General features: G+C 48.5%; 2 protein-coding genes across 2 annotated transcripts; one reads left to right on the top strand and one right to left on the bottom strand.

The window, feature by feature from the left end:
• Nucleotides 1–628: 628 nt before the first annotated feature.
• rau (RA domain-containing protein rau) lies at nt 629–24,305 on the bottom strand. Its single transcript, XM_015179787.2, has 4 exons — nt 23,679–24,305; nt 2,419–2,604; nt 2,247–2,356; nt 629–2,182 (listed from the first exon to the last, which is right to left on the bottom strand). Exons 2-4 carry the CDS (start codon nt 2,602–2,604, stop codon nt 1,126–1,128), a joined length of 1,353 nt encoding a protein of 450 aa, XP_015035273.2. The 5' UTR covers nt 23,679–24,305; the 3' UTR covers nt 629–1,125.
• LOC6903349 (transmembrane protein 209-like) lies at nt 14,898–16,780 on the top strand. Its single transcript, XM_002132194.3, has 2 exons — nt 14,898–15,006; nt 15,058–16,780. The coding sequence occupies exons 1-2, from the start codon at nt 14,984–14,986 to the stop codon at nt 16,514–16,516; spliced, it is 1,482 nt and encodes a 493-aa protein (XP_002132230.2). The 5' UTR covers nt 14,898–14,983; the 3' UTR covers nt 16,517–16,780.
• Nucleotides 24,306–24,891: the final 586 nt, after the last annotated feature.

Genomic DNA, 24,891 nt, shown 5'->3' with positions numbered 1-24,891 from the left:
TGCCCTAGACATAAACAAAACAAAATCTCGGCTATCCGAGACCTTTTTCGTGTACGAGCATCCTGATAAACGGATAATTTCGGGACGCAGAGCCCCAGAGTTGGCAGAGTTATTATCTTAGGATGCAACAAATTGGATTTGATTTGGAAAATTTGTTGATTTTTAATTTGGCCAAAAAGGGACCTTTTTTTTTAGTAAATTAGGGACGTCGCTGACCCTGACCCCGAGGGGTGTCCCATCTCCCAATCCTCGCCAAGCCTTTACCCTTTAAATCCCTTGGTCATTATGTAAAGTAAGCCCGTTTAAAAAAGCAAAAGCTTATTGCCCTGAAAATTACGCATACGCCGCATAAATCATTCACCGTAAGCCGGCACCAAAAGCCGGAACGGAGCCAGAGTCTGGCCATAGGGCCATACAAATTGCGCGGCTGGCCGCATTAATTGTGGCCCTATTTATATGGCCATTTGCCATCATCGTTCAATGGCGCTTAACTTGATTTTAATGCAATTAAAATGCACAAGAGCCGGATGCTTAAGCCCCGGCGTCGATAAGAGGCGTCGCGTCGCGACGCCTTGCCTTCCTTCTGATAAAATACCGAGAACAATGGGATATGAAACGGCGATTCGGGTTGAGTTTTACATAGTCGAGACTTATTATTACAATATCTTTTGGTTTATACTCGTACATGCATGTTAGTCACTTGACCTACTCTTCTCTTCTCTTCAGATTCTTACGACTTATCGAAGCTTTAGTGGCGGGACTAAAGCACTAAGCTATAGACTCCTTGATAGATTGATTTGGGATTGTTAGCATTACACTAAGAGAGCGACACACTGCGGTTTGTGGCCTCAGCTGATGTGTGTGCTTAGGTTCTTCCTTTCTTAGTATAAGCACTGCTTCTTCATCATCTCCGTGCTCGTCCTGGGCGACGGCTTAAACTATAGTTAACTATTTACACTTGCCATTCTAAATGTTAAATGTTAAACCTACAAATGCATCTTTGGTCGAAACGGTAATCGTTTTGTTTTCTACTTTTTTGGAGGCTTAAACGTCGTCTTAAGTGCCTTAATGTAAGTCCTAGTTGACATCTAACTCTATTTACAGGTTGACTAATCCGTGCGCTGGCTACAGATAGACAAAGTGTCCCAGTCCCTGGGACGGGTTGTTGTTGACAGCCTCCGCCGCCAGCTTCGAGGTGGCATTGCCGTTCAGATCCAGCACCTCCGTCTCGGCCACGGGCAGCAGTCGGCTGTAGATGCCGGCTGGGCCGTAGCGGGCGTTCATGTGAATGTCCAGCAGCTTCTTGTCCTTGCCCAGCGAGGAGAACGAGTGCGAGGCCGTGCGTATCTCACGGATGTTGTACACCGGACTGTAGGCCCGGGCCGGAGACACAGATGGGACGACGGGTGCTGGCGGGGCCGAGGCCGAGGCGGAGGCCGAGACCATGGATGTGGGACGTGGATAGAAGTCGCGACGCAGGGCGCATTCTGTGGAGTTGTCCGAGGAGCCGGAGCTGCTGGCGCACTCGTCCTCATCCTCGGCATCCTCCGTGCTGCTGCTGCTGCAGCTGCGCAGGTCCTCCGACAGCGACAGCTCCGACTCGAGCGAGAGCTCCAGCAGGCTGGTCGCATCCTCCACAGCGTCGCCGGTGGCCAGGGTGGCCAGGGCGGCCTCGTTCTCGAAGCTCTGGTTGATGGCCTCGTTCAGGTTGGCCAGCAGCTGGCGGCGCCGGGCATAGTTGGGGGTGCGACGCACCAGGAAGTGGCAGTTCTCGCCGCGCTTCATCCGCTCCGCCTGCACGCGCAGTGGCAGGTCGTCCGGGTGGAGTTTCCGCTGGCACTCCTGCCCGGGGCACACCTCGTACAGCGAGAAGTTCTCGACGGGCTCCAGGGAGCTGTAGCAGCCGAGCAGCAGCTGCAGCAGCTCGTCGCAGTTGGTCTCCTCGCTGATCACCAGCGACTTGTACTGCGAGCTGGGCTGCAGGGCCGAGGTGTGGACGCGGATCAGTCCGCCGGCCTTCAGCTGCAGGCAGAAGCGGGACTCGCCCTTGGGATGACAGGCCTGCATGATGGCCGGACGGGTGTCGTCGTCCAGCACCAGAATGGTCTTCACTCCCGCCCGGCGCACGGCCACCTCCATGGAGAGGTAGAACAGGCGCGGGTCCCGGTGCCGCATCTTGAGGCTGCAGAGGAGGGAGTAAAGCGTTTGGAACGGGATCTCCCAGGGACTCTGTGTGCTCCACTTACCGTCTCAGCAGCATGGCGATGACCTCCTTGCTGGTGGTGTCCCACTGTATGCCCAGGGTCTTGTACTCGATGTCGATCTTCAGGCAGTTGGTGTACACTTTGATGGTGGTCTGTGTGCAAGGGACAATCGTTATCGAGATGCTCTCTCTGGCTAGCTGCTGGATGGACCTACCTGTGGCGGCTGCTCGTTGAGGCTGGAGTAGCTGGAGGCCCGCGAAGGTGTCCGCTGGAGATGGTCCGTAGGCGGCTCCGGACTGCCGCACATGGAGCTGGCGCACGACGAGGCGATGCTCGAGGATCGCAGCGACACGGAATCGGAGCGGTTGCGCAACGGCGAGATTTGCACGTGCTTCAGCATCTGCAAAGGGAAGGGAAAAGTGCAAGAAATTAGTTGGATTCCACCCTCTATTGAACGAGCTACTGTGGCTACTGTGTGTAAATGAAGTTGCCACATCCGGAGGGGAGGTAAATATGTGGGTACATTTTAAGGCCTACATCCCCCCCCTCCCCCATTCCTCTATTGCCCCCTTCATTGATGAATGCAGCCACTTCCAGGCAGTGCTCGTTGAGGCATGCAAATGCGAATGACTGGAGGGATGGCTGGAGGGTCGCATCTCTGGGCTGAAGAGTCCTCCATCCGAAGCGGCACTCCAGAAGTGCGGAGGGGGGTGATGCATTGAAATTAATAAAGGGCTCGCCTCGACCCCAGATGAGGATGAGGCTGAGGCATGCAACATCGCGCTGGCAACTGTTCAGCGCGTTGACAATGAGCCGTGAAAAGCGAAATGGGGCACTCAACTGTGTTCCACCTACGAGCACATCCCAGGGGCGGAAGGGGGCCCACCCTGGCATTGGATTGAATGCTACACTGAGAGAAGAGATCGCCCCGTCCCCTCTTTAGTCTGAACCAGCGATTCGTTCGGAGGCGTGCCGTATTGTAAAGCGTTTGTAAGCGGAAGTTGTCGCAACATCCGGTTATATAACTCCACAGACCCCTCCCCTCCCCACCACTCCTTCCCCCATCTACCCCCCCTCTCTCGCCGGCTAAATATGATTCTGGTTTCGCTTCTAGTATTTGCATTAATATGGAAACCGCTGCAACATTCAATTAAAATGTTCAAACAGCGCTGAGTAAAATACAAAGAAAAATGATGGCACGACTTTCACACGATTAATTAGAACGGAGAGCCCTGAGAGCCCGGAGAGCCCTGCGAGCCCCCTGCCGAGAGTCTCCGCCGCTTGGGGCAGCTCCATTCCGTTCCATTCCAGTCCCGAAGACTGTGGCAAGTGAACCGTAAACGAGCCAGCATAAAATTTCAACGAGCAGTGGAGCAGCAATGCAAACGATACGACGACCGAGGCGACGGCGACGGCGACGCGACGCGAATGACATGCACTGCAGCGCAGATTGTGAATTGTGACTGCTATCTGTGCCCCCCTGTGCCCCACCCCCTCTGTGAAGGGTGGGGGGGTGCTTTATAGAGAACCTCCAAGTGGGAGGACCCGCTTGAGTGCTGACGTCTGGTGGCTGCCGCAATTAGCGGCTAATGTTGCACGGCTTCACGCGATGATGGAGCCTCTCGGGTCACTGCAAAATTGAACTCTGGCTATCGCTCCCTCACTAGCCCCCTCTCTCCCTCTCTCTCTCTCTCACACACACATTGCCATTGGCATCTTTTGAGAGATCAAAAATGATTTGACAGATTGAAAAAGTTTCCACTAAAAATCTGTCAGAAATTACACCGAAAAAAAAAAGTTATGCAGAAAGCAGGAAACTTTCGTGGCAGTCGAAATGCAAATGAAAATCAAATTCAAATTCAAATAAAAAGAAGTATTTCCCGGGCAGGGAGCAGGAAATCATGAAAATATCGTTACACATAAAATTGAATTAGAAAATCGCATAAAATTTTAGGACCCCCCCCGTACACAGGGCGGGGCATAAAAATGGAAAGGAAAGCGAAAACGAAAACGAGGGGGAAAGTTGGTAAAGAAACTGGTAATAGAATCAAGTTTGAAGGAGAGACAAGAGAACTAAGTGCAGATTAGCTAGGGATTTATGGTGGCAACTGTACCAATGCCGATGCCCATTGAACTCTAATTGAGTTGCTTCTGCGGGGGCCCCAGAGATATGGCACTATATTCCCGTCCATCCGAAACTTTTCCAATTATTCCCCATCAATATCCAAAGGTCAAGAGTCGAGCCGCCTTTCTCTTCGTGGAAGTGCTGCAAAAGTCGCATAAATTCCAGAAAGGCAATACAACAGTCGCAGAGCAGACAGACACGACATTGCACAACTACAAATGCTGGCAACAGGCACAGAAAAGGCAATAAAAACCAGCCCCGTCTTGGCCCCAGCACCAGCATCAGAAGGAGACGAAGCGGAGACGTTTGCCCAACTTCTGGAAGGAATGTTTTAATTTGAAGCTTTGCCCTGGGATGGAGATGTGTACCGATTCATCACGCTCCCATCTCTAGCACCCATCGCTGGCCCCTTCCAGCGCCTTAAGCGCCTTGTTGCACGCTCCGCTGAGATTTATCAGCTTGAAGAGTGTTAAAACCTGCTGCCGTGACACTTGCCAGGGGAGAGGGGGGAGGTGTCCTTGAACTTGTTGCTGGCAAACAGTACACCCGTGAGGGAGCGAGAGAGAGACAGGGAGACACCCACATCCCTCATCACTTTCACACATATTGGAAAGGCAAAGGACCAAAAGGATTATTGATTGAATTATCCCGGCAACGGCAACGGCAAAGCGAAGAAGCCATCATCAAGAGGGAAAGCACTGTCATGGTCAGCAGACTAGAAAAGGGATCACAAGAAGGCCCCAAAGGGTGTATTTTGGTCCTAGAACAAGGAAAGATACTTTAAGTGGGCCAAAGGCAAGCCCCAAACCCGTCTACTGGCACTCTGGCACTGGCAGGAAGCCACAGGAAGAAGCTGACGTGTCTGATAAGATTTGGCTGTCATGTTACGTTGGCTTTATTAATCACAGACACAGACACGGAGGGGGGGGGGGGGGGAACGAGAACAACCTCAAAGCATTTGCCAAATGTGTCCATCGTCTCTGGCGCCATCAATGTCAGTGTCAGAGGCAGAGCCCCTGTGAAAGCAAATGAAAAATCAGAGACACCAACAAAGGGGCAAATGCAACAGGGCAGAAGCACCAGCAGAAGCCCCAGCAGAAGCAGCAGACAAAGAAACAAAAGTCAGGCCAGGGCAACATCATTTGTATCTCCCCCCCACCCCCTCCCCTCTCCCCGCCACCCGAAAAAAACAGACAAAAACAGATCCAACGAAAGGCACATTTTTGGGGGGGATTGCTTTGGGCTTAGTCAATAGATTACGAATGACCTTGGAAACTGGATTACATTTGGAGATTATTCAGAAATTTGCCCTGGAAAAGCGATGGAAGCTGCCCCAAAAACAATCTAAATGCCATCTAAATCATATTCATATTCATATTCGTGTGGATTTTCGCTTAAATTCAACAATTTCCGCTCGCAATTTGATTGACATTCATAAACTGTGGGACCAGCACAAAAACAGAAAACCGAAAAACCGAAAACCGAAAACCTTTTGATAAAGATACATATGTATATGCGTAAAAATATGCTTTGGCTTTCATATTCACAAATTTACAAATATGTGTGTATATTTGAGCAACTTATGGCCGCGAAACGCACTGTAAATATATGCATTTTTAATGACATTTCCATATGGCCGGAAATCCGATTTGGAAGGGCAGCTGGACGGTTCGTTGATAATTTAAATAAGTTTCATTGCCATTCGAAAATCGTTTCGGGAAAAAGTCAATTAATTTAACAGTTGCCTCTCCCCCACACGTAGAGGGGGGGGGGGGGGGGGGGGGGGGCTGGGCATTGTTCTGCCACCGATTTCTCCCCAATGACTGGCCAAGCGTTTGCCAGAGTTTTCCATTTTCCAAGTAGAAGTAGAATCTTTTCTGATTTCTCTCTGTTCTTTTTGGTTGTGCTCTGCGCTGCGTATTCTTAGTTGAGTGATTTTTGATGTTTCGCTTAATTTATGCGCAGCTTTTCTCGCGGTATTTCGCGGCTGCCGAAGAAGGAGGAGGAACCGCCAAGTAGAACCAATCGCCAGCCAATTAAAAATTGACTTGTAATCCCCTTCCAGTCGGGCCATAGATTACCACTCATTCGATTAAAACTAACACAAAAATGGAGCAATGCAAAAGTGCCTACAAAAATCGTAGCAAAATAAACACCCAACAAAAACAGTTGCAAAATAAATATCCAACAAAAACAGTAGCAAAATAAATATCCAACAAGTAAAAGCAAACAATTTTTGTACTGCCTTTTGGGGGGGGGGTGGGGGAGGTCCGAGGGGAAATCCCGTCTCGCTGTCTCGCTCTAACAGTTTTTAATGCCAAATGCTTAAGCGGGCTATTTATTTATTTATCTTTTGGCGGCATTTAACGAAGAGCCTCCTCCCCTCCTCCCCTGCTCCCATCCCCCCTCCCCGCCGACCTTTGGGCCAGACACTTTTTATGGCCGCTTTTTTAAGCCGCTTAGTGGGGCAGTTTTTGATGCAATTAAAAAGTGTGGCATAGGTCGAGGCGCCACGGCCAGGAGTCAAATTAAATTGCAGTTAAAAATATCAAGTTTTTTACAAGGACCTGATTTTCCAGGACTTTCCCGGAAACCCACATTTTCCCGCTGACTTTAAGGTTTCGTTTTGCTCGCTTCTTAATTGCAAATTTATTTTGGTTCCCATTTTGGTAGCTATTTTTCACCTCGTCCACTGCCAGCTGCCCTTTTGTTTTATTTAAAAATTAAGAAGCATTAACATCACGTTGCTGGTTGCTGGTTGCAGGTTGCAGGCTGCCGGTTGCACGAATGAGCTATGAGTTGCTCATTAAAATGCTGGCTAAGAAAATAAACACTGGACTTGCAGAAGCAGAAGCTGGCGCTGGACCGGGGCAGGTCCGACGCCCACTCAAAATAGAATCAAAAGGGCGAAAACCCATGGCAATCCGAGCATGAAGCTCCGAGAGGGTCGAGGGTCGAGGGCCGAGGGCCGGGGGCAGGGCAAAGAACAAAGAACAGTCGCTGGCTGCAGCGAATCAAACACAGCGGTGCCCCTCAAGCATCTGTGCATCTTTTCTGCTTAGTTTAGAGATTGGCGGAGACCCGAGGCACCACATTTGGGTGCAAGTATTTTTACCTCTGAAGGGCCTTTGAGAAGGAGAAGTCATTATGCAAAGCAGGCCAGAGGGGGGGAGAGAGACCAAATGCCAGATTAAAATGCCAGAACATAACCCCTATATGTTGCGCAGAGTAAATTATATTTTGCGAAATTATGCAAGCACAAAGTGGCACATAAAATGGAGGCGGGGACACGTGTACACGTGTGTGTGTGTAGGTGTGTGTAGGTGTTGTCACCACAAGCGAAAATGGTGGAAAATAGTGGGGGAGTGTGGCGATGGTGGGGGGAGGGGGGTGCCAGGGCCAGTGACAGCAATGACAGGAGAAATAATTTCCAATTATTTAGAGCATAGTTTTGGGGCGAGCAGGTTTCCATTACCCCTCCCCCCCCCCACGCACAGAGCAACCCGCAAACCCGAAAGCCCTTTCGAAATACCGATTTATGCCCATGTGTGTTTAAAATTTGTGGCCCAAACGTAACGTCCCTGACAGTTATTTCTGGCAATTTCTGTCACCTAATCATTTGCATACTTTGCGGCATTTGCCCGGGCATTTCCATGCGAGAGACAGAGACCTCAATCATCCGTCCCCCCGATGGATGGATGGATGGATGGAATGCATGACAGTGAAAAGGGAATACCCGCCCTCCCTCGTACTGGTACTGCTTTTATCCCTGTTTTCCCCTGGCTAAACCAACCCAATGAATATCCTTCATGGTCCTTGTTTGCCTTTGCTTTTGTGCAGTAAATCATTTCCGAATGTAGCCCAAATTCTATGCAATTTATACAATGCACGAATTACACTTTCAGCACACACAAATTTCCATCGGGGGCTGCAGCAGGTGTGCCACACGAGGCATGCCTCTCCTCTGGCTCATAAATTGCACGTTTTAAAAGTGTCATAAATAATGCGTAGGTGCGAGAATCAGCTACGAAATTGAATCGAATGCAGTGCAGTGCGGCGTACGCACAGGTACACCCCCCACCGGATACGCCCCCCCAGGCACGCCCCTTTTGCCATTGCATACTTTAGAGGGGCCGCTGTGAAAAAGTTTTGGGGGAATCCCATAAATTCCAACTCCACTTTCAACTTTGGCATCGTGTGCGACGTCCTACGGCAGGTGGGGCTGAAGATTTAGAGCTCCGTTCTGTGCTCCCTGCACGATTCTTGGGGGACAACTTGTGCCAAACAAAACACAATTCATAAGACGTGGAAAATGGTTTTTAATGCACTCGAGAGATAACACTAAATAGTAATTAATCTGCCGAAACCAGTTTGGGGGGCGCCCCAGCGAGTGTGTGCCCCAGCGGAAGCGGTACTCCGACTCCGACTCCGACTCAGACAGAGACACGCACTTAGCCATCGACACACCCCGTGGAACCACGTTCGCACTTGTATCTGATAGATACTCCAGTACTCTGGTGCTCTGAATAACGAGTTTTGCTGCTTCGGTGCCTGCGGGCAGGGCCCGTGACTGTCTCAAGACCTATTAGAGTGCATCCTTGACGCGGCAGAGCAAACAGGAAGTCAAATTGGAAGAAATCACTTCCCACTCATTAAGAGAGAGACAGAGAGAGAGAGAGAGAGACAGAGAGAGAGAGAGGTACATAGAATGTGGCAGGCGCATTTTCTAGCCAACTTCCGTTGGATGTTGCCACTTGTTGCCACTTGGAGAGAAGGACGGGGCACGGGGGGGGGCACTAAGGAATTTGCCTGCTGCATAAATTCTCTTCGATATGATTTATAGTTTGTGAGATAGTTTTTGCTGCCACAGCGCCCCATGTCGCAAACTGGTTCGAAATGCATTCCCCATCCGGTGGCAGAGGCAAAGAAACAGAGAGAAAAAATACCAAACGCCATGCTAAATAATGCCGTAAATGTTGCTGTTGTGTCTTGAGGTCTATATTCAGGGGGCGGGGGTATTCCAAAGGGGGGGCAGAGTGGGCACCATTTGATTATAGCACTCGTACATTTGGCATTCCGCACAGACGACAGTTGCGTCACAATCAAATCATTCCAGAGGGATAATTGAACGCCACACCTCCCTCCCTCCCTCCGCCCTGGGGGCTCCCTCGTCCTCCAGTATTTTGTGCTGATCTTGGGCAATTCCTCAAATTGATGTGCACGTAGCCACAATTTGGAGCACCCTCTTGTACATCTTTGGCCCCAGCACACGACTCGACACGCCCCAACCACTACTCTCTGGTAGAAGGGCGACGAGCGCCACTTTCTTGGGGGGTTGCATGGGGCTGTCGGGTCACATGTGTCTGTGCCTCAAGTTTGCTAATAGGTTTTCCTATGCCACACCTTGCAACGCACCCAAAAACGAAGCAAGGTTCTGGCTTGCCCCACTTCCTCTCCCATTTTTTGGTAGGGCTTTCCTGGCGCTGGTGCGTGTGTGAAAAGCACAGGAAATGTTAACATTAATAGCTCCATGCGGCATGCGGCATGTGGCATGTGGCATGTGGAGAACGGAAATTCAATTAGTAGGCAATGGGAATATATATGCTACGAGTATAATTTACAGTGGGACCCGGAACAGCCAGCCCTCTGGAATTCCACCACGGATTACATCCAAGGAGAGCCTCAAACTTCAACTAGAACTAATTCTGATTCCTCTTTTGACTGCATCTCTCCTGCATTTCACATAATTAGAGCTCAAGGCATTCCTGGGGGGCTCAAAAACAGACCTCGTTGCCCCCAATCAAAAAATAATTTAAAGGACAACAAAGACACACAAAAATATTCCAAAATCGTATTTTCTTCTTTCTGGTTTTGGGGTATTCACACTCTCTCTCTCTCCCCGTTTCTCTCTCTCTCTCCTGTTAGTCCTTCTTCCCTGCGGAACGGACGGGACCCGACCCTCTTTGTCTCTGGCCAGCGGCATTGCGGGGGCAGCTACTATTTGCTGTCAAATTATTTGCTCTGGAATTTAAGACTATTAAAAGGAGGACAAACCAACGCTTTTCAGGCGCCGTCGCATTACGCAAAAAATACATACAAACAAGGCATACCCGTAGTATATATGTATATATGTATATTATGTATATCTCGCAAAACCAACAAAGGCCCTAACACACACACACACACACACACACACAGACACAGAGGGGGCGCAAAAAACCGTCGACTCAAAGGTAAACAAAAGCCGCCAAAGGAGCCGGGTACAAAAAAGGAAGGAAAAAATACCAAAGCCAGAGGTAATGTGGGGCATCAGACGGGCAGGGGGGAGCGGGGGTGGAGGGCAGAGAGGTAGAACAGGCGTGTCCGAACCATCTTAGCTATTAATTTTTATTTGTCTTGTCATTTAAAGCATTCCGAGCGACTCGCTTCTGGCCCTCTCTCTGATGGTTTCCCCGGGACAGAGGACAGAGGGAGTGCGGAGTGCGGAGATCTCGAATTACCTTATAAATAGTTTTGTCGGGTAGTAAAAGTCGCTAAAGACCACGGCCTGATAGAGATGGCGATGGCGATGGTGGGTATTGGTGGAGATTGGCGATGCTGATGCTGCAGCTGCCAGATGCGTGGCTTACCTGTAAAGAGAAAGAGAGAGAAAGGATGAGATGAGATGAGGTAAGATGAGGTAAGAACTCGCTGAGATAATTGTTAGATGAGGTAACTGAAAAAGATACTCGCACTGGGGAATGTCTGGTTCGTGGTTCTGGCACGGAAAACGGGAAGCGGCAAAAAATAGACAACCAAAGAGAAAGGCTTTGATTTATTCTAGAGAAAATACTAGAAGAATACTAAACATCAGAAGTAAAGAAGTATTCACAAGTTGCAATTAAATATTTCAACTGTAAGAATTCTGGTTCTTATGATATTTTAGTATTTTTTTGGTATTTTTTGTATTTTTTGATATTTTGGTATTTTTTTAGTATTTTTTCTATTTCAGAACTTGATTAATTACAATATATTTGTTGATGTTTTGAATGTTTTGGTATTAAGTATTTGTTAGTATTTTATTCGGTATTTTCTATGACCTTTACGTGAATACAAATTCAAACTGACATCCAAAAGTAGAGAGCATTCTCAAGTATCTATTATTTATTTTTTGGTATTTTTCTAGGAATTTATTATCGCAGAAACTGCTCAAGAATGCAGTTCCCACCAGCCCGAACAGGCACACACACACGTAAATCAATCAAGCTGCCTGCTGTAAGCCCGCCCCATGCAAAGTGCAACCAGGCAACCTGCAACTGTTGCACACAGCGTTTCCCATGGCCACGACTCGGCCACGCGACAGCTGCCACCGCGGTGCACATTATGAAAAACCATATGAGAAAATCTGCCAAAAACAAAAAACCAACAACAGGCGCAGAGAGGAAACTACTCTCAAACACAAAGAGCACAGAGCACAGAATGCTGGAATCTGGAATCTGAAAACGCACATATGCTTTCGCTTCGCCAACACTCGTCGTATCGCATCCATGAGATACACTTGATACGGCGAAGGGAAGTCGAGACGATACAAGGCGATCCGATCCGATCCGAGCCGGCAGCTGACTTGCAGTCCTTCCATAGATAGCGATAGCGGAGTGAGTGTGGGAATTTCGCTATGAGAAAAGCGAGAGAGACAAGTCCCAGCAGTGGCAACAGCAGCAGCAGCAGCATCCAGAAGTGGCAGAGAGACAGATGCAGCAGCAGCAGCAGTGATCTCTAGAGGTAGCAGGTAGCAAGCAGCATCCACCGACCGGAGCGGAGAGGAGCGGAGAGGAGAGGAGCGGTGCGTGTGCACAACATGTGGAAAATGTGGCAGGGAAATGGGCAGGGAATTGTCGATGGATGGATGGGATGATGTTTTCCCTATTAAATTCCGGCCATATAGATAAATAAATCCGGTTCAGGTCAAAGGAAATCGTCGGCAAACTTTAATGCCTGGGGCCACGGCCTAGAACCGAATTTTCATTTTCATTTCCATTTTCATTGGATGCAAATGCATCCGCGGTTTCCGGTTGAGAGTTCCCCGTTCGGGTATGGGTATGGGGATGTGGTTGGAGTTTCCTCTCACTCGAAACACAGAGAGAGATCTCATCTCGGAGGTCATCTGCTCATAACAAGATCCATTTAGCAGGCATTGTCCGACCTTTGTCTACGGCTAACGCCCACAATTAGAGACCAAACAGAGGGAAAGGTGTGAAAAGAGGTGTGCAGCGGCGTTTCTTCCGTCTTATCTTTCCAGGTAGAGGGCTCTACCTTGTCAGCATATGGTTAGGGCCCAACGATTGATGCCTTCAGATAAGAGCGTGGGCTGTGCTGGCCCTGCCACGGAGGCCCCTCTCTGTGGTCTTAAGAACTGTAGATATCTTGGGTGCCCTTTTTGGGTGCCCTTTTTGGGTGCCCTTTTTGGGTGCCATTGCGCAAACTTCTTCAGAGCTTTCCAGAATGTGTGGGTGTACGTTTCGGGGGCTTTGCTTTTGGAGAATTATGGGAATAATTATGGGAATTGTCCCAACATTCATTGTATCTCTTCTTCTTGATGTTAACTTTATGTTTCATCATGTTTAGCTCTAATTCTTTTATAACTAGAGCCCGGATTTGTTAGCCTTTTCCTCTTCTTTTATTCACTCATTTTCCCATTTCATTTTCTGTTCATCTCATGCTCCTTTGACGTCAATCCCAAAATCAAATAACTTTTATTGCCCTACGGCCGGCCAATCATCAGTTTCCCATCAGTTTCATTTCCCTTTCAGTCGACAAAGTCGGAATCATTTATCAATTAGACGCTCTCACACTTTGATTCCTTCAGGGGCCCACTTCCTGCTCTATAAAAAGGGAAATCCCAGCCAATTCTCCCATTCTCAATAGGAGTTTTTTTACAGTGGCAAATTGGGAAGGGGGGGGAATTTATGGGGCCATTCAAAAGAATGTTCGGGTAAGCGATACATATTTTGTCAACTCGTAGACAATTTGTAGGCATGAGTGGACAAGATTCCCTTTGTTGCACGAGCATGTGGCGCAGACATTCTTCAGGACAGGAAGCTGATTGTGTCTCTGGAAATATGTATGTATGTTTTCTGTATAACTTCTATTCTGTGGGCCATAAATTACCCCCGAAAAAGCTGAGGAATGGCCAGAGGGCCGGCAGAGGACCGGCAAAAAAAACGAAGAGTCAATTTTCTAGTATTTTAATGAGCTCTCGAGAGCTCTGGAGCTCCATGAAGCTTCGTTTTGGCCTTTTCGTTTGCCATTTGCTGTTTGCCGCTCGCCGCTTGTCCGAGAGTTTCTTGGGAACTGCAAATTAAACTAAACTAGTTTTCAGTTTTCAGTTTTCTGTTTTCCGAGCGCCAAAACGAAGTACAAAATGGAATTACGCATGAAATGGGCTCGAATCGGAGTTTGTTCGGTCCAGAAATGAACTTCAACTTTTGCCCGCTACAGCAAATGGGCTACGGTCCGCCCTCTGTGCCACTAAGCAAACAAAATTAACATTTCTGCCTTTTCCCCCCCCTCCCGAGCCCCTGGTTCTTGGCCTGGTCCGTTCTGCTAGTGCTTTTTGCTGATTATATCCGGCTGTGGGCTACGGCTAAAGAGGCTTACAGTTACACGTAGCTTAGTGTTTGCCCAGCAACAAGTTCTGCAGCAGCCTCTCCTCGCGGCAACACAGATTCACTTGAAATGTTGCTCAACATGCCCATGCCATGCTCCAGGTACTGCTGGCGATGAGTGCGTGATTTGAGAGCATGAATAACCTGTGGAGGATGGATCTTAAAGGGTTTATTGGCCTTCTTCAGCGATCTTAAGTATAGATGCTGGCTGGAAAGAAGCTGCTCTAGTCGGACATTAAAGGTGGTTTCTATCAGTCACATGGCCATCTCTAGTGCAAGCAAAGGTAAGGCCTGCAGCAAGTGACTAACTACCGCAAGCCAAGAACATCTCATCTCCATCTCCCTCCCTCTTCCTCTCGCTGTTCTCTGCTATTTGTCACGCTTTGACGTAGTTTGCAGACGCCGCGGACGCAGCACGCGCGTCGACGTCCCAGTAAGCGACAAGCGTCAGCGCTTAGTCACATGCACAAACACACTCACACACACACACACACACACACACACACTCGTACTCGTTTTCGTATTCGTTTGATGCATTTGTTGTCGGTCTTTGACTTTTGCTGCGCTTTTCCGCGTCTGACTGTCAACACTCTGCTATGTTGCCGGCTGCTGCTGCTGCTGCTGCTGCTGCTGAGGGGACATGTTGCCGAAGGTGATTGGCCTTTGGGCAATTTTGTTGCTAAATGACGTTGCAGCTTACTTGTGGCTGCTGGGGCAGGGAAAAAAGTTGCATCTCCTGGTATTTAGTGCAAATATGCGCTGGCTTTTAATCTATGATGCATTAACTGTTAATGTGCTTAGTGGCAGCTGCTGTTTGCCTCTTGACATCTCTTCCTGTCCGCCAGTCGGAAGTGCAGCAGCAGCAGCAGCAGATACATGAAATATGTTTATATGCATGATGTGTGAATACACACTAAGCACAGTGGTGGGCAAAATAAAAGGTACTCTGAGTGTTAAATGAAATATAGGCCTTTTATTTATTTGCCAGAAAATATATTTGAAAATACAACATGAATCGCTCCAGAAACAAATGGTAAGATTACGAAACAACGAATTACCGTCCATCCATCTGATTGCCCCACAGCTCACCGATGCTGCAGAAGAGCTTGGATATGCGCCTGCGCGGCGCCCAGGCCAAGGCGTACCTCAAGCGGGGCGCCTTCAACGTGCTCGTCCTGCTGCTGCTGCTGCTCCACTTGTCCGTGGCGTGCCGGTGCCAGCGGCGGGGCTACTTCTTCGCGGCAGAGTGCGCCGTGGCCACAGTGGTGGCCCTGAACGCGGTGGCCTGTCTGGCCAAGTACTCGTGGCTGTGGCTAAGCGGCGTCCATGGGATTGGGACATATGCCCAGAAGTGCCTACTGGATGGCTACGATGGCAACTCCTTCAGCACCATCTGCGTACAGAAGGAGAAGAAGCCGCGTTGCCCTGAAGTAGAGCCCTGCTTCAAGGACTATGTCATCAACTGGCATTCGTCTTTCGAGGACTCCCGCTGCCGTCCCAGGCGCAGCCTCGGAAGGACTCCCCAACGGCAGAGTGGCTGCGCGGAGGCGCCGCCCGACGACTGCCTCACCGATGTCCGCCGGCTGCCGGCCCTGATGAAGAGTGCCCGGCGTCACCGGAGAAGCTCGGAGATTGCGGACGGGCCCAGCGCGCAGCCCACGAGCCCGGGCAATGCGTTCTGGCGCTGTTGCAACAACCAGTCTATCGAGCCGAGGACAATCTATCAGCTGGCGCCCCCGCCTTCGCCGGCCTGCGCCGAGAACGCCCCCACGACCTTCGAGGAGTTCAGCTCGTTCCAGTTCAAGGACAGCAGCTCGGAGGTAATCGGTCGCATCGCCACGGACAAGCTGCCGCAATATGTGGCCAACCTCAGGCACTGGATCTCCACCACCGTACTGCAGCGCCTGGTCAGCGAGATCGACAACGTGGACAAAGGGTTCCGGCAGCGAGGCCTCTGCGACATGAAGATCGGAGCCGTGGGCCTGGAGCGCCTGCGAGTGGCAGCAGAGTGTGCCCCCACCCTGCCCACGCTCCTGCTCTTCCTCGAGGGCTTCAGCAACCAGGAATACCTGGTGCAACGCATCAGGGATCTGTCGCAGGGCTCCCGCCTGGCCAATTTCGGCCGCCACGACCCCGAACCGGCCTCGAACTTGCCCTCGGACGCCGCCATTGTTTTCCATCTGTTCTGCGCCTACTTGGACAGCCAGCTGATGCTGACGCACCAGCCGCGCGGAGGATGGCGGCCCTTTCGCCACTACTACGTGCTGGTCCGCGACGACAGGCGCTCCCTGGCGGCCAAGGACTTGGCGCTGGCGGTGCACAACCAGGCCCAGTGCGCCATCCTCTGCAGCGGCAGCCCGCTCGACCCCAAGTTCAATTTCATCAGCGGCAGGGAGCTGCACAGCTGCGCCTACGACAGAAACCACCTGTTCTGCGTGATCCTTCAGTTCCTGCTCTACATGCGCCAGCGGCAGGGGTCCTCGCTCGAAGGAGTCAGCCTGGGCAAGGGTGGCATCAACATCATGTGCGTCATCGACAACTGAGACAGCCATGCCCAAACCATATTAAGGCTATAATTATGACCCCAACTGTAGGCTCCTATGAATACCACGGAAGGCTGGAAGAAAACCCCACTATGACACTCAATTAAACTCGATTGTTGTTTAATTATTTCAACAATTATTCATTTTTTACACTGCACACTACTTTATATTGTATTTAAAGCATCGCAAGGTGGGGCTGCAGTGCTGCTCTGGCACTCGAAAGACCTTTTCCAAGAGAATTAAAATGAAAATAATTGCCTGCAACAGATCTGAGGGCATTGGGGGGGTACATTAGCTAAGGGAAGAGCAAGGGGTATCCTTCGGAGGAATAAATCCCACATTTTCAATGGGTTTTCCCAAGGAATGGGCTCCGGGTGCATTCATTTTCTGTGGAACTTCAATTTGAAGGGCATTCAAGAACCATTTGGCATTTCCACGGCAATTCCCTCTGAAGAGGCCTCTCTCACGTTGTTGAAATTAATTATTGTAAATGGCATTTTGTTTTTGTTTTTGTTTTTTTGTGAAATAAAGCGCACCGTCGACTCTCGACTGTCGACTGCCATTGATTAACACATAAAGAAAACACTTTAGGACATTTTAAATTTCCATTTACATTACTCTTGCCTTTTTTTGTGTCTTGTTTTGGCTCTGAAATGGCAAAAAATATGCACACACGCTTCATAAATCTGTTAAAATCCTGCCATATTTCATTGAAGCCCCTGAAAGACCGAAACGTTTGCCGCCTCATAAATTTCAAATATAATACAAAAAACCAAATAAAAGCCGAAAATTAAAAATCTAAAAAATCGCATAAAGCTTTCAGCCCTTGGCGGAAATTATAAATTCAGAGCAAGAGCTCTCGATTTTCCCCATCTGGTATATCTGGTATATTCTCTCGTGTTTTACACAATTCTCGATTGCAGCAGGGCGTTTTTCCTATTTTTCACTGGAAAATCAAGCGGCAGTGGGGGGGGGGGGGGGTACGGTTTCACAGTGGGTTTTCTTTCTTTCTTTCTTTCTTTTTCTGTTGTGGCGGTTGTCAATAAATTATTGCAACATGCTCTATTTTTGGATAATTTTCACTCACTCTCACGCCCCCCCACCAGCCCCACCTGTGCTTGTCCCCGCTTTAAATTGCAGTTCATTGAGCTTTTGGGAAATTGCAATTCTATTCAAATTCTAGACAAACGTTTCGCCAGTCGCTTTCCCAGTCCACAAGGCAAGGTCGTCCGTCGCCCATTGTCTACGAAATTCTCCCTCAGTTAAACAAATTGCACATTTGTTGTGGATAAATCAACTGAAAAGAAGACAAAACAAGCGACTATCCCACACTTGGATGCGTCCTCTAATGCCCTCAAAGTCACAACAGACACAAAATGTAGCCATAAACAAAATATGCCCCGAGTGCAGAGCAGATCCAGCCAGAGCAGATCTCTCGCCCACATGCTGAAATTCCCCCGAAATTCCAAGAAGAGAACTCCTAATGAAGTTATGATCTTGGGGGAATCATCTGCCTGCCAGCCAGCCAGCCTGTTCGTCTGCATCTGCATAAAATGCATATATTTTTAGGGCCGTTCCATAAATATACCGCAAAAGCTGGAGGGGAGGAAGCCCTCCACTTAAGAGCTCAAACAATTAATATTTTCCATATTTCTTCTCGTTCTTTCATCTCGATTTTTTCTTTTCTTTTCCTTTCATTTTGTTTTGTTTATTCAAGTGTCGATTAAGTTGTTTTAATATTAAGTATTCTTCTCCCTGATATTTCTCTGGCCCGAGGCCGTGGGCCGAACAGTGGAGAGCCTTGTGCCCCTGTGTGTCCGATAAGCATTATGTTGCACATGCATTTATTTGTGTGTGTGTGTGTGTGTGTGTGGGCGAGTGATTCATTTCCATTTATGGGGCACTCCGGAGAGTGGTTCAAGGCAGTGTTGTTCAAGATTTCTACCGGGTATTTATAGGATTTTATCCACGATGTTGTTTACCAAAAGGCAGACCTCAGAGCGAGAGATATTCCTTTTTTTCTGTCTCGTAAATTGATCTCGTTTTCCCCGTTGCCCACACAAATCATCCTCCACTGGGGAGCCAAGGCCAATCACAACTCTGAAAACTGCTAACTGCCGAAAAAAAAAGCGCCAACTGCCAGCAAAAGTCTGGCCAAGAGAAGAGCAAGAAACAGAAAAGGAACTGCAGCTCCTCCGCCAACCGATTCTCACACAAATTTGCAAACGCACAATTAAGTCGCCTGGGAGAAGAGCAGGACGAGGAGCAGGAGCAGAGAGGAGGAGCAGGAGCACAGAGGAGGAGCAGGAGCGGAGCGGAGCTTCCTGCTGGCAGCAGACCCTTTCCCCATTCTGTGCCCCCCATTCTGTGCTGCAGTGGAGTATATGATGTGCCAAGAAAGACGTCAACTTGTCACTTGGCAGCCCATCAGCAGTGGCATTGGCAGTGTGGCAGTGGCAGTGGCAGTGCGGCAGTGTGGCAGTAGCCCTGTTGCCCCAGCAGCGGCAGTAACAGCTTTTAAGTTGGTTAATTTGTCAAAAGAAGGGACACACAGAAAAAACTGCAATTGTGTGAAGAGTTCTCTGGTTCGTTTTTTGCCTTTTTTTTGGGTCCTTGGTACTCCCCGAAATGTCCTGAATGTCTGATGTGCCAAGAGTTTGCATTTAGTCGGACGGCTGTGGCAGTGGCAGTGGCAGTGGCATGGCACTGACTGATGTACACAGAATTAATCACGCTCAAATAGAGCTCCAAAGTGGGTTCCAGGCTTTGCTTTTTTGTTGTTGTTTTTTGTTGTTTTTGGGCTTTAAACTGTAGAGTTTCCGGCCTTTAGAGAGCTACCAACAAAACGGGTGTTACACGCATATCGATTACGTGAGAGGCAAGGTAGGGTCGGGGGCAGGGGCAGGGGCAGGGGTAGCTAAAAGTTGCAGTTTTGCAGTTAATGAATCCCCAAGGTGTCCACAGAAGAAACTACTCGGAAACGCACACAGAAAGAGAGGGAGAGAGGGAAGGAGGCAACAAAAAGTAAGTCAATCAAGTTTTAGCCCCAACATTCCTCCGCATTCCCACAGTGCATTAAGCATTAAGCAGGGCTCTGCTCTGCCCTGTCCGGCCAACAAATTCCTGTATCCCAGGGATCCCAGGGATCCCAGGATAGAAAGGGACCCGAGAAACAAAAGCAGAACCACTTGCGGTTGCATTTTGTGGTTTCGTTGCCATTCGGGGGCATGCATCCACCGACACAGCCGCTGCAAAAGCGAGAACGAACTTTTCCCAGGGCGTGAGAATCTCTCGCTCTCCCTCTCTCTCTCTCTGTCGGGTGCGGGGGTGTGGGAGCACGTGGTAGAAAGTAAATCTCAAGTCAAAATGGATTTCTCAGACTGATAAGGCGTGAAACTGTGAGATACATTTCGCGGCTAAACGAAAGTTTTACGAGGCCTCCAGGCAGCAGCACAAACGAGAGGTTAACCCCAAGACAGAAGCTGACCTGACCCTAATGGATCATCTGAGTGAGGAAAAGTGTGGCGGAAAAGTGGGGGAAAAGAGTGAGAGCAACAAAAGGGAACAAGATCATCTGTGGGCTGAAGAAAGTTCCGAGATAAAACCTTGATTGGCCATAAAACACAGAGTGGAGATCGGGAAAGGCCTCAAGACTGTAGATAAACCCCCAAAGCGATGGCTAATGGATGATTTAGCGAAAGATCAAGGCACATCTAGGGGGGGGAGATCTTTGCTTCTAAGAGGGCCACTAGTATATGGATTAGGGCAAAGAAACTTGGGAATATTTAGAGGGGTTTCGAATAGGGAATACCTTAAGGGAGATCTTTGCTTCTAAGAGGGCCACTAGTATATGGATTAGGGCAAAGAAACTTGGAGATATCTTCTCTTTAGAATAGCTCACAACAATCTGTCATGTTCGAGGCCAACATCTATTGAAATTCCGCTTAACTCATCTCAAATTCGAATGCAAATTCCCCCGTTCGATGAGTAATACTAGATTTCCCTAGAAGCAAATTCAATACCGAATCACTTAACACAAATTCCTCAATCACACTTACTCGTATATAATCGTTCTCTCTATATAGAGAAGAGCCCCCCCCCCCCCCCCCCCCCCCACCTCCCCGAGAGAAAACCGGTAGCTCTATAATTGTTTTATGGCCCACTCGCATTTCACAGCCTCGCAAGCAAATAAACCGCTAACAGATTTTGTGTACTTAGCCTTTCTGTTAATTAATTGTTAACAAAAAAGCCAACTGTCGACAGAAACAGAAACAGCCAGAAAGAGAGAGAGAGAGAGAGAGAGAGAGAGGGAGAGATGGATAGAAAGAGACAGAGAGACAGCACACACAAAAAAAGTGTCGTCGTCAAGCTTCCAATTTTCGCTGACATTTTTGGTGCCATAATTTATAATAAAATATCACAACCCCCCTCCCCGCACCCCACATAGTCGTACATACATATATTATACCTTTTGAGTGGGGGCTTTTAAAGGCGCTGACTAAGTGTGTTTTTCGCTGTAATTTAGCCAAGTTAGCATGAAATGGTAAACGAGGTACGAAGCCCCGCGCCTGACTTCAATTCAATTGAATTTCGGAATTCGGATGAATACTTTTGATATTTTCTGTTGGCCTCCACCTCAGAGGCAGTCGTCGGTCGTCGGTCGCCTCATTGAATTGCAAATTGATTTGCAAAAATTTGCTTATGACACGAGTGACGATTGAAAGGAGACACAGGGTGGAGGGTGGAGGGGGAGTCACTAAAAGATACAGATACTCGGATACTCAGATACATGTAAGCAAAAGTCCGGGTGGCACAATTTTTATGGCAATTTCTGTTTCAATTGTCTTTCGACTGCCGATTGGCGGGACATATGTGTGCCCCATGTGGGTGTGGCACCGCTGTTTCCATTTGAAAGACAATAGACCTTTTGTCTGTTCGGTTCGGCATAGCTGTATATGGAAATCGTGCAACTTCCTGAAGCTATAAAGCCCCAATCCCAATCGCAATCCCAATCCCAATGCCTGCCATTAGCCACAGATTATGCGACAAAGCATTCACGGATTGAAACGATTCCTTCTGCAGAGCAACAATCCTTTCATCGGAATTCTTCTAGAAGCAAAAACTCGTTTCGTAAGACTCCACACTCCACAGATCGTATCAAGAGACATCTTCATTCGCTCAGCAACAACATCGCAGCATTTAGTACGAATTGAGTTATAAGCAAAGGCCCCTCCCCTCCCTACCAGATCTCCGGCGAAAGATAGATGATGGTCGGAAGGCAGACCACACTCGAGAGACTAGAGACTGCCTCTCCCCCCTACAATAGACTACTTCCCTTTTAAAACGCCTTTTTGGGCCAGGACGTGGGTGCAATATCGAATTATCAAATGAGGCGAATATCCTTTCGAGCAGCACGTTTCTGCTAGCAGCTCCAAATAGTTGTGACCTGTAACCTCTACCTGGACAGAATAGGCGCTAAAGCGAAGCAAACCGCACTTGACAGTAGCAGGAGCAGGAGTAGGAGTAGGAGCAGGCAGGTAGGCGAGTCCCGGGCGAATCTCTCACGTAGCCTCCTACTCCCTGCTGCGTTTCGGATGGGTCTCAAGACCCTTCCCAGGGCATTGTTCGCGTGCATTTCCTGATTTTTAATTAGCCAAATAGAAGCAGACAATGCCAACAAGTTGTACAAATTGTTAATACCCGAGTGCACCCGAGGATACGTGCCTGGCATTTGCCCAGCCATGGGACTCGATGCTCGGACACAAAACACTCTCACACTCGCCGCCAGGAGACAGGAAATTAATTCAATGTCCACGTTTTTGGGTTCCATGAACTCCGTTCAACTCCCCGGGAAAATCGCCTGAAAGTGAAGCCTGAAAAGCCACCGCAAGATGGGGCGGAGGAGACCCCGAAAACCGCTTTGGGACATCGGCCACTTTCCACCGCGTCATTTATTATGACAAGACGCGAGTTTCTGTCAGCGCCGGCAGCGGCTGTCAGCTTAATTTGAATACGAAACTGGACTTGACTTTGACTTTTTTGAGAGTTTTTGTGGAGGAGAACGTTCAGTTTTTTACCGTGTATTTTTTCCCCTTGAAATTTGTGCCATTTGTACGAATTGGCGTTAATTAGCCACAGATCTGTCATGCGAGATGGGAACTACGAAAATTCTGAGATGATAGAACCATTAAATAGTAGCCAACAAATGGAGCTACCGAATGATATATGAGAGCGGATTAGGGCCACGAAAGGGATAAGCATTTGTAGGAATTCCTAATCCTAGTGGAGCCACTGGGAAAACATCTGATCTGAAGCAACTCTAATGAGTACAATCCCCAAAGAGCAATCAAAATAATCATGGATAGCCATGTGAACTTGTTATCCATCGAATATGCATTCGAAAACAATGGAAAGGGTTTTTCTCAGCCGAGATATCCATCAGGGCATCGGCAGAGACCGGACCGATCCACAGCCAGGTCTAATTCAAATACCAACTTTATGTCATTTATAATCATTTAACAAACCGAACCACGTCTCTGGCTAATTAAGAGAGCCACTTGACCGGGGAAATTTACATAAAAAATTTTTATGTTTATGCATTTTTCGTAAATAGTTGGGAAGGTCTTTTGTGTGGCCCCTTGAGGCCCCTTGAGGGCTTTGCCATGAAATATTTGCATAAAAATGTTGAAAAATTAATTGTTGTTCAGTTGCAGATTTTTCCCCACACACAAAGAACCGGACAATGACATGGGCATTGTCGAGGATTTGCATTACGAGTATATAATGGCCACAAGATGATCTCCGAGGTGGGGAAACGGAAATGAGTTGCCAAGTGCCAAGTGGCAAGGGAACCGTTGTTGCAGACCAGACCAGACCAGACCAGACTCCAAAAGTTCAATCAACTCTGCTCTCCGAGCTGCTGGTCTTAAATGATTGATTGAAAAATCGATTGGTGATTGGGTGATTGGGTGATTGGTGATTTGGTGAAAATTCTAGACTTTCGCCAAAACGAAAAGAAAACCAAATAAACCAGACCACAATCAGATCAGAAAACAAGTCCATCGATCCACACTTTCTACAGGAAGAGTGCGTATTGAACCACATAGATAATCCCAATCGAAAACTGGGTTGAATTTGATTGATCTGCAGAAAAAGAACTTACCTTTAGAGCGGATGAGAGAGAGTTTTATATCCAAATAGGTACAGGTATGGTGTGTAATCCCAAGACTTTACTGCCGCCTCTTGACTTTGATGGATGGCCCGAGGAAGAAGAACAAGTCCACAAACACAAGGCCGTCTGTCTCCTCTAACTTCTTGGCTTTTTGTTGCTTTTTGCTTTTTATGGCCCTTCGGTTTGCATTAAGTTATCAGCGCGCACTTCACTGTTTTTTACATACACGCCGCATTTTTACGCGTAGCCGTAGCCAGAGGTGCGTACGTGCCGCATGGGGTACGCGTGGAGCCGACACTCGAGGAGGGAGCACAACCGAACAGATGTACAGGAAACAGGTGCAGTGATTTTTCTATATATGCCCTTTTAGTCACAGTTTCGATTCGTTTGTAGTTCTCGGTTGAATGTATTTTCACTGGTTTTCCTTTTTTGTCAAAATTCGTTTTGGTTGCACTCTCAGTTTCGCGTGCAGTTTGGATGAGCTTTGGATGTACCGTTACAGAAGTGCAGCGGTACCCGACAGTGATAACAACGAAAATTCGGCGACGAAAGCAAAGACGAACCGCACTCGGCAATGTTGTGGAGCGTTTTGAGCGTCAGCGCTAGCGGCAGCGAGGTCTAACCTGTTCCAGACTCAGCACGCAAGCATGAGAGACGAGACCTATTCGAGAGAGCTGCGGCGGGGAGCGCTCGCATGGTAGAGAGAGCGTAGGCACATGGGAGAGCGGAATATGCCAGAGCAGATCGAGCTAACTTGAAGGGCTGACTAGCGCTCTCTCTGCTTTGGCCAGACTTAGTACTGCTCTCTCTCTCTCTGCTTTAGTCGCTCTCTGCAAGCGTAGGTGTGCTCTTTCGCTCTTTTTACATGTGTGTGGGTTGTCACGCATGCGCTTGATGTTTGAAGTATTGCGGTGTTGCTGCTCTGCGTGCCAGTGGGCGTTCTTGGGCGATTGTATGGAGGAAAACTAGTTTCCCATTCGATTTTGACCGGCATGTGGGCTTTCCTCACAGGAAAATTGGTTACCGAGGATGGGGCTAGAGAGAACCACAGCAACAACAAGTTTCAGCTGAGTGACGCCGGATGGGCTTGGATGGTGCTCAAAGTTGAAAGGGCGAGGCAGACAGAGAGTTCGAGAACACAGACAGGGGAAAAACTCGGTTGATTAAGTGAAACGAAGCTTAAATGAAAAACCAAAATTAACTG

Source organism: Drosophila pseudoobscura, chromosome 4, assembly GCF_009870125.1.
Source record: "Drosophila pseudoobscura strain MV-25-SWS-2005 chromosome 4, UCI_Dpse_MV25, whole genome shotgun sequence".
Taxonomy (NCBI): domain Eukaryota; kingdom Metazoa; phylum Arthropoda; class Insecta; order Diptera; family Drosophilidae; genus Drosophila; species Drosophila pseudoobscura.
The sequence above is the reverse complement of the archived record's forward strand: the minus strand, read 5'-3'. Positions and strand labels throughout refer to the sequence as shown.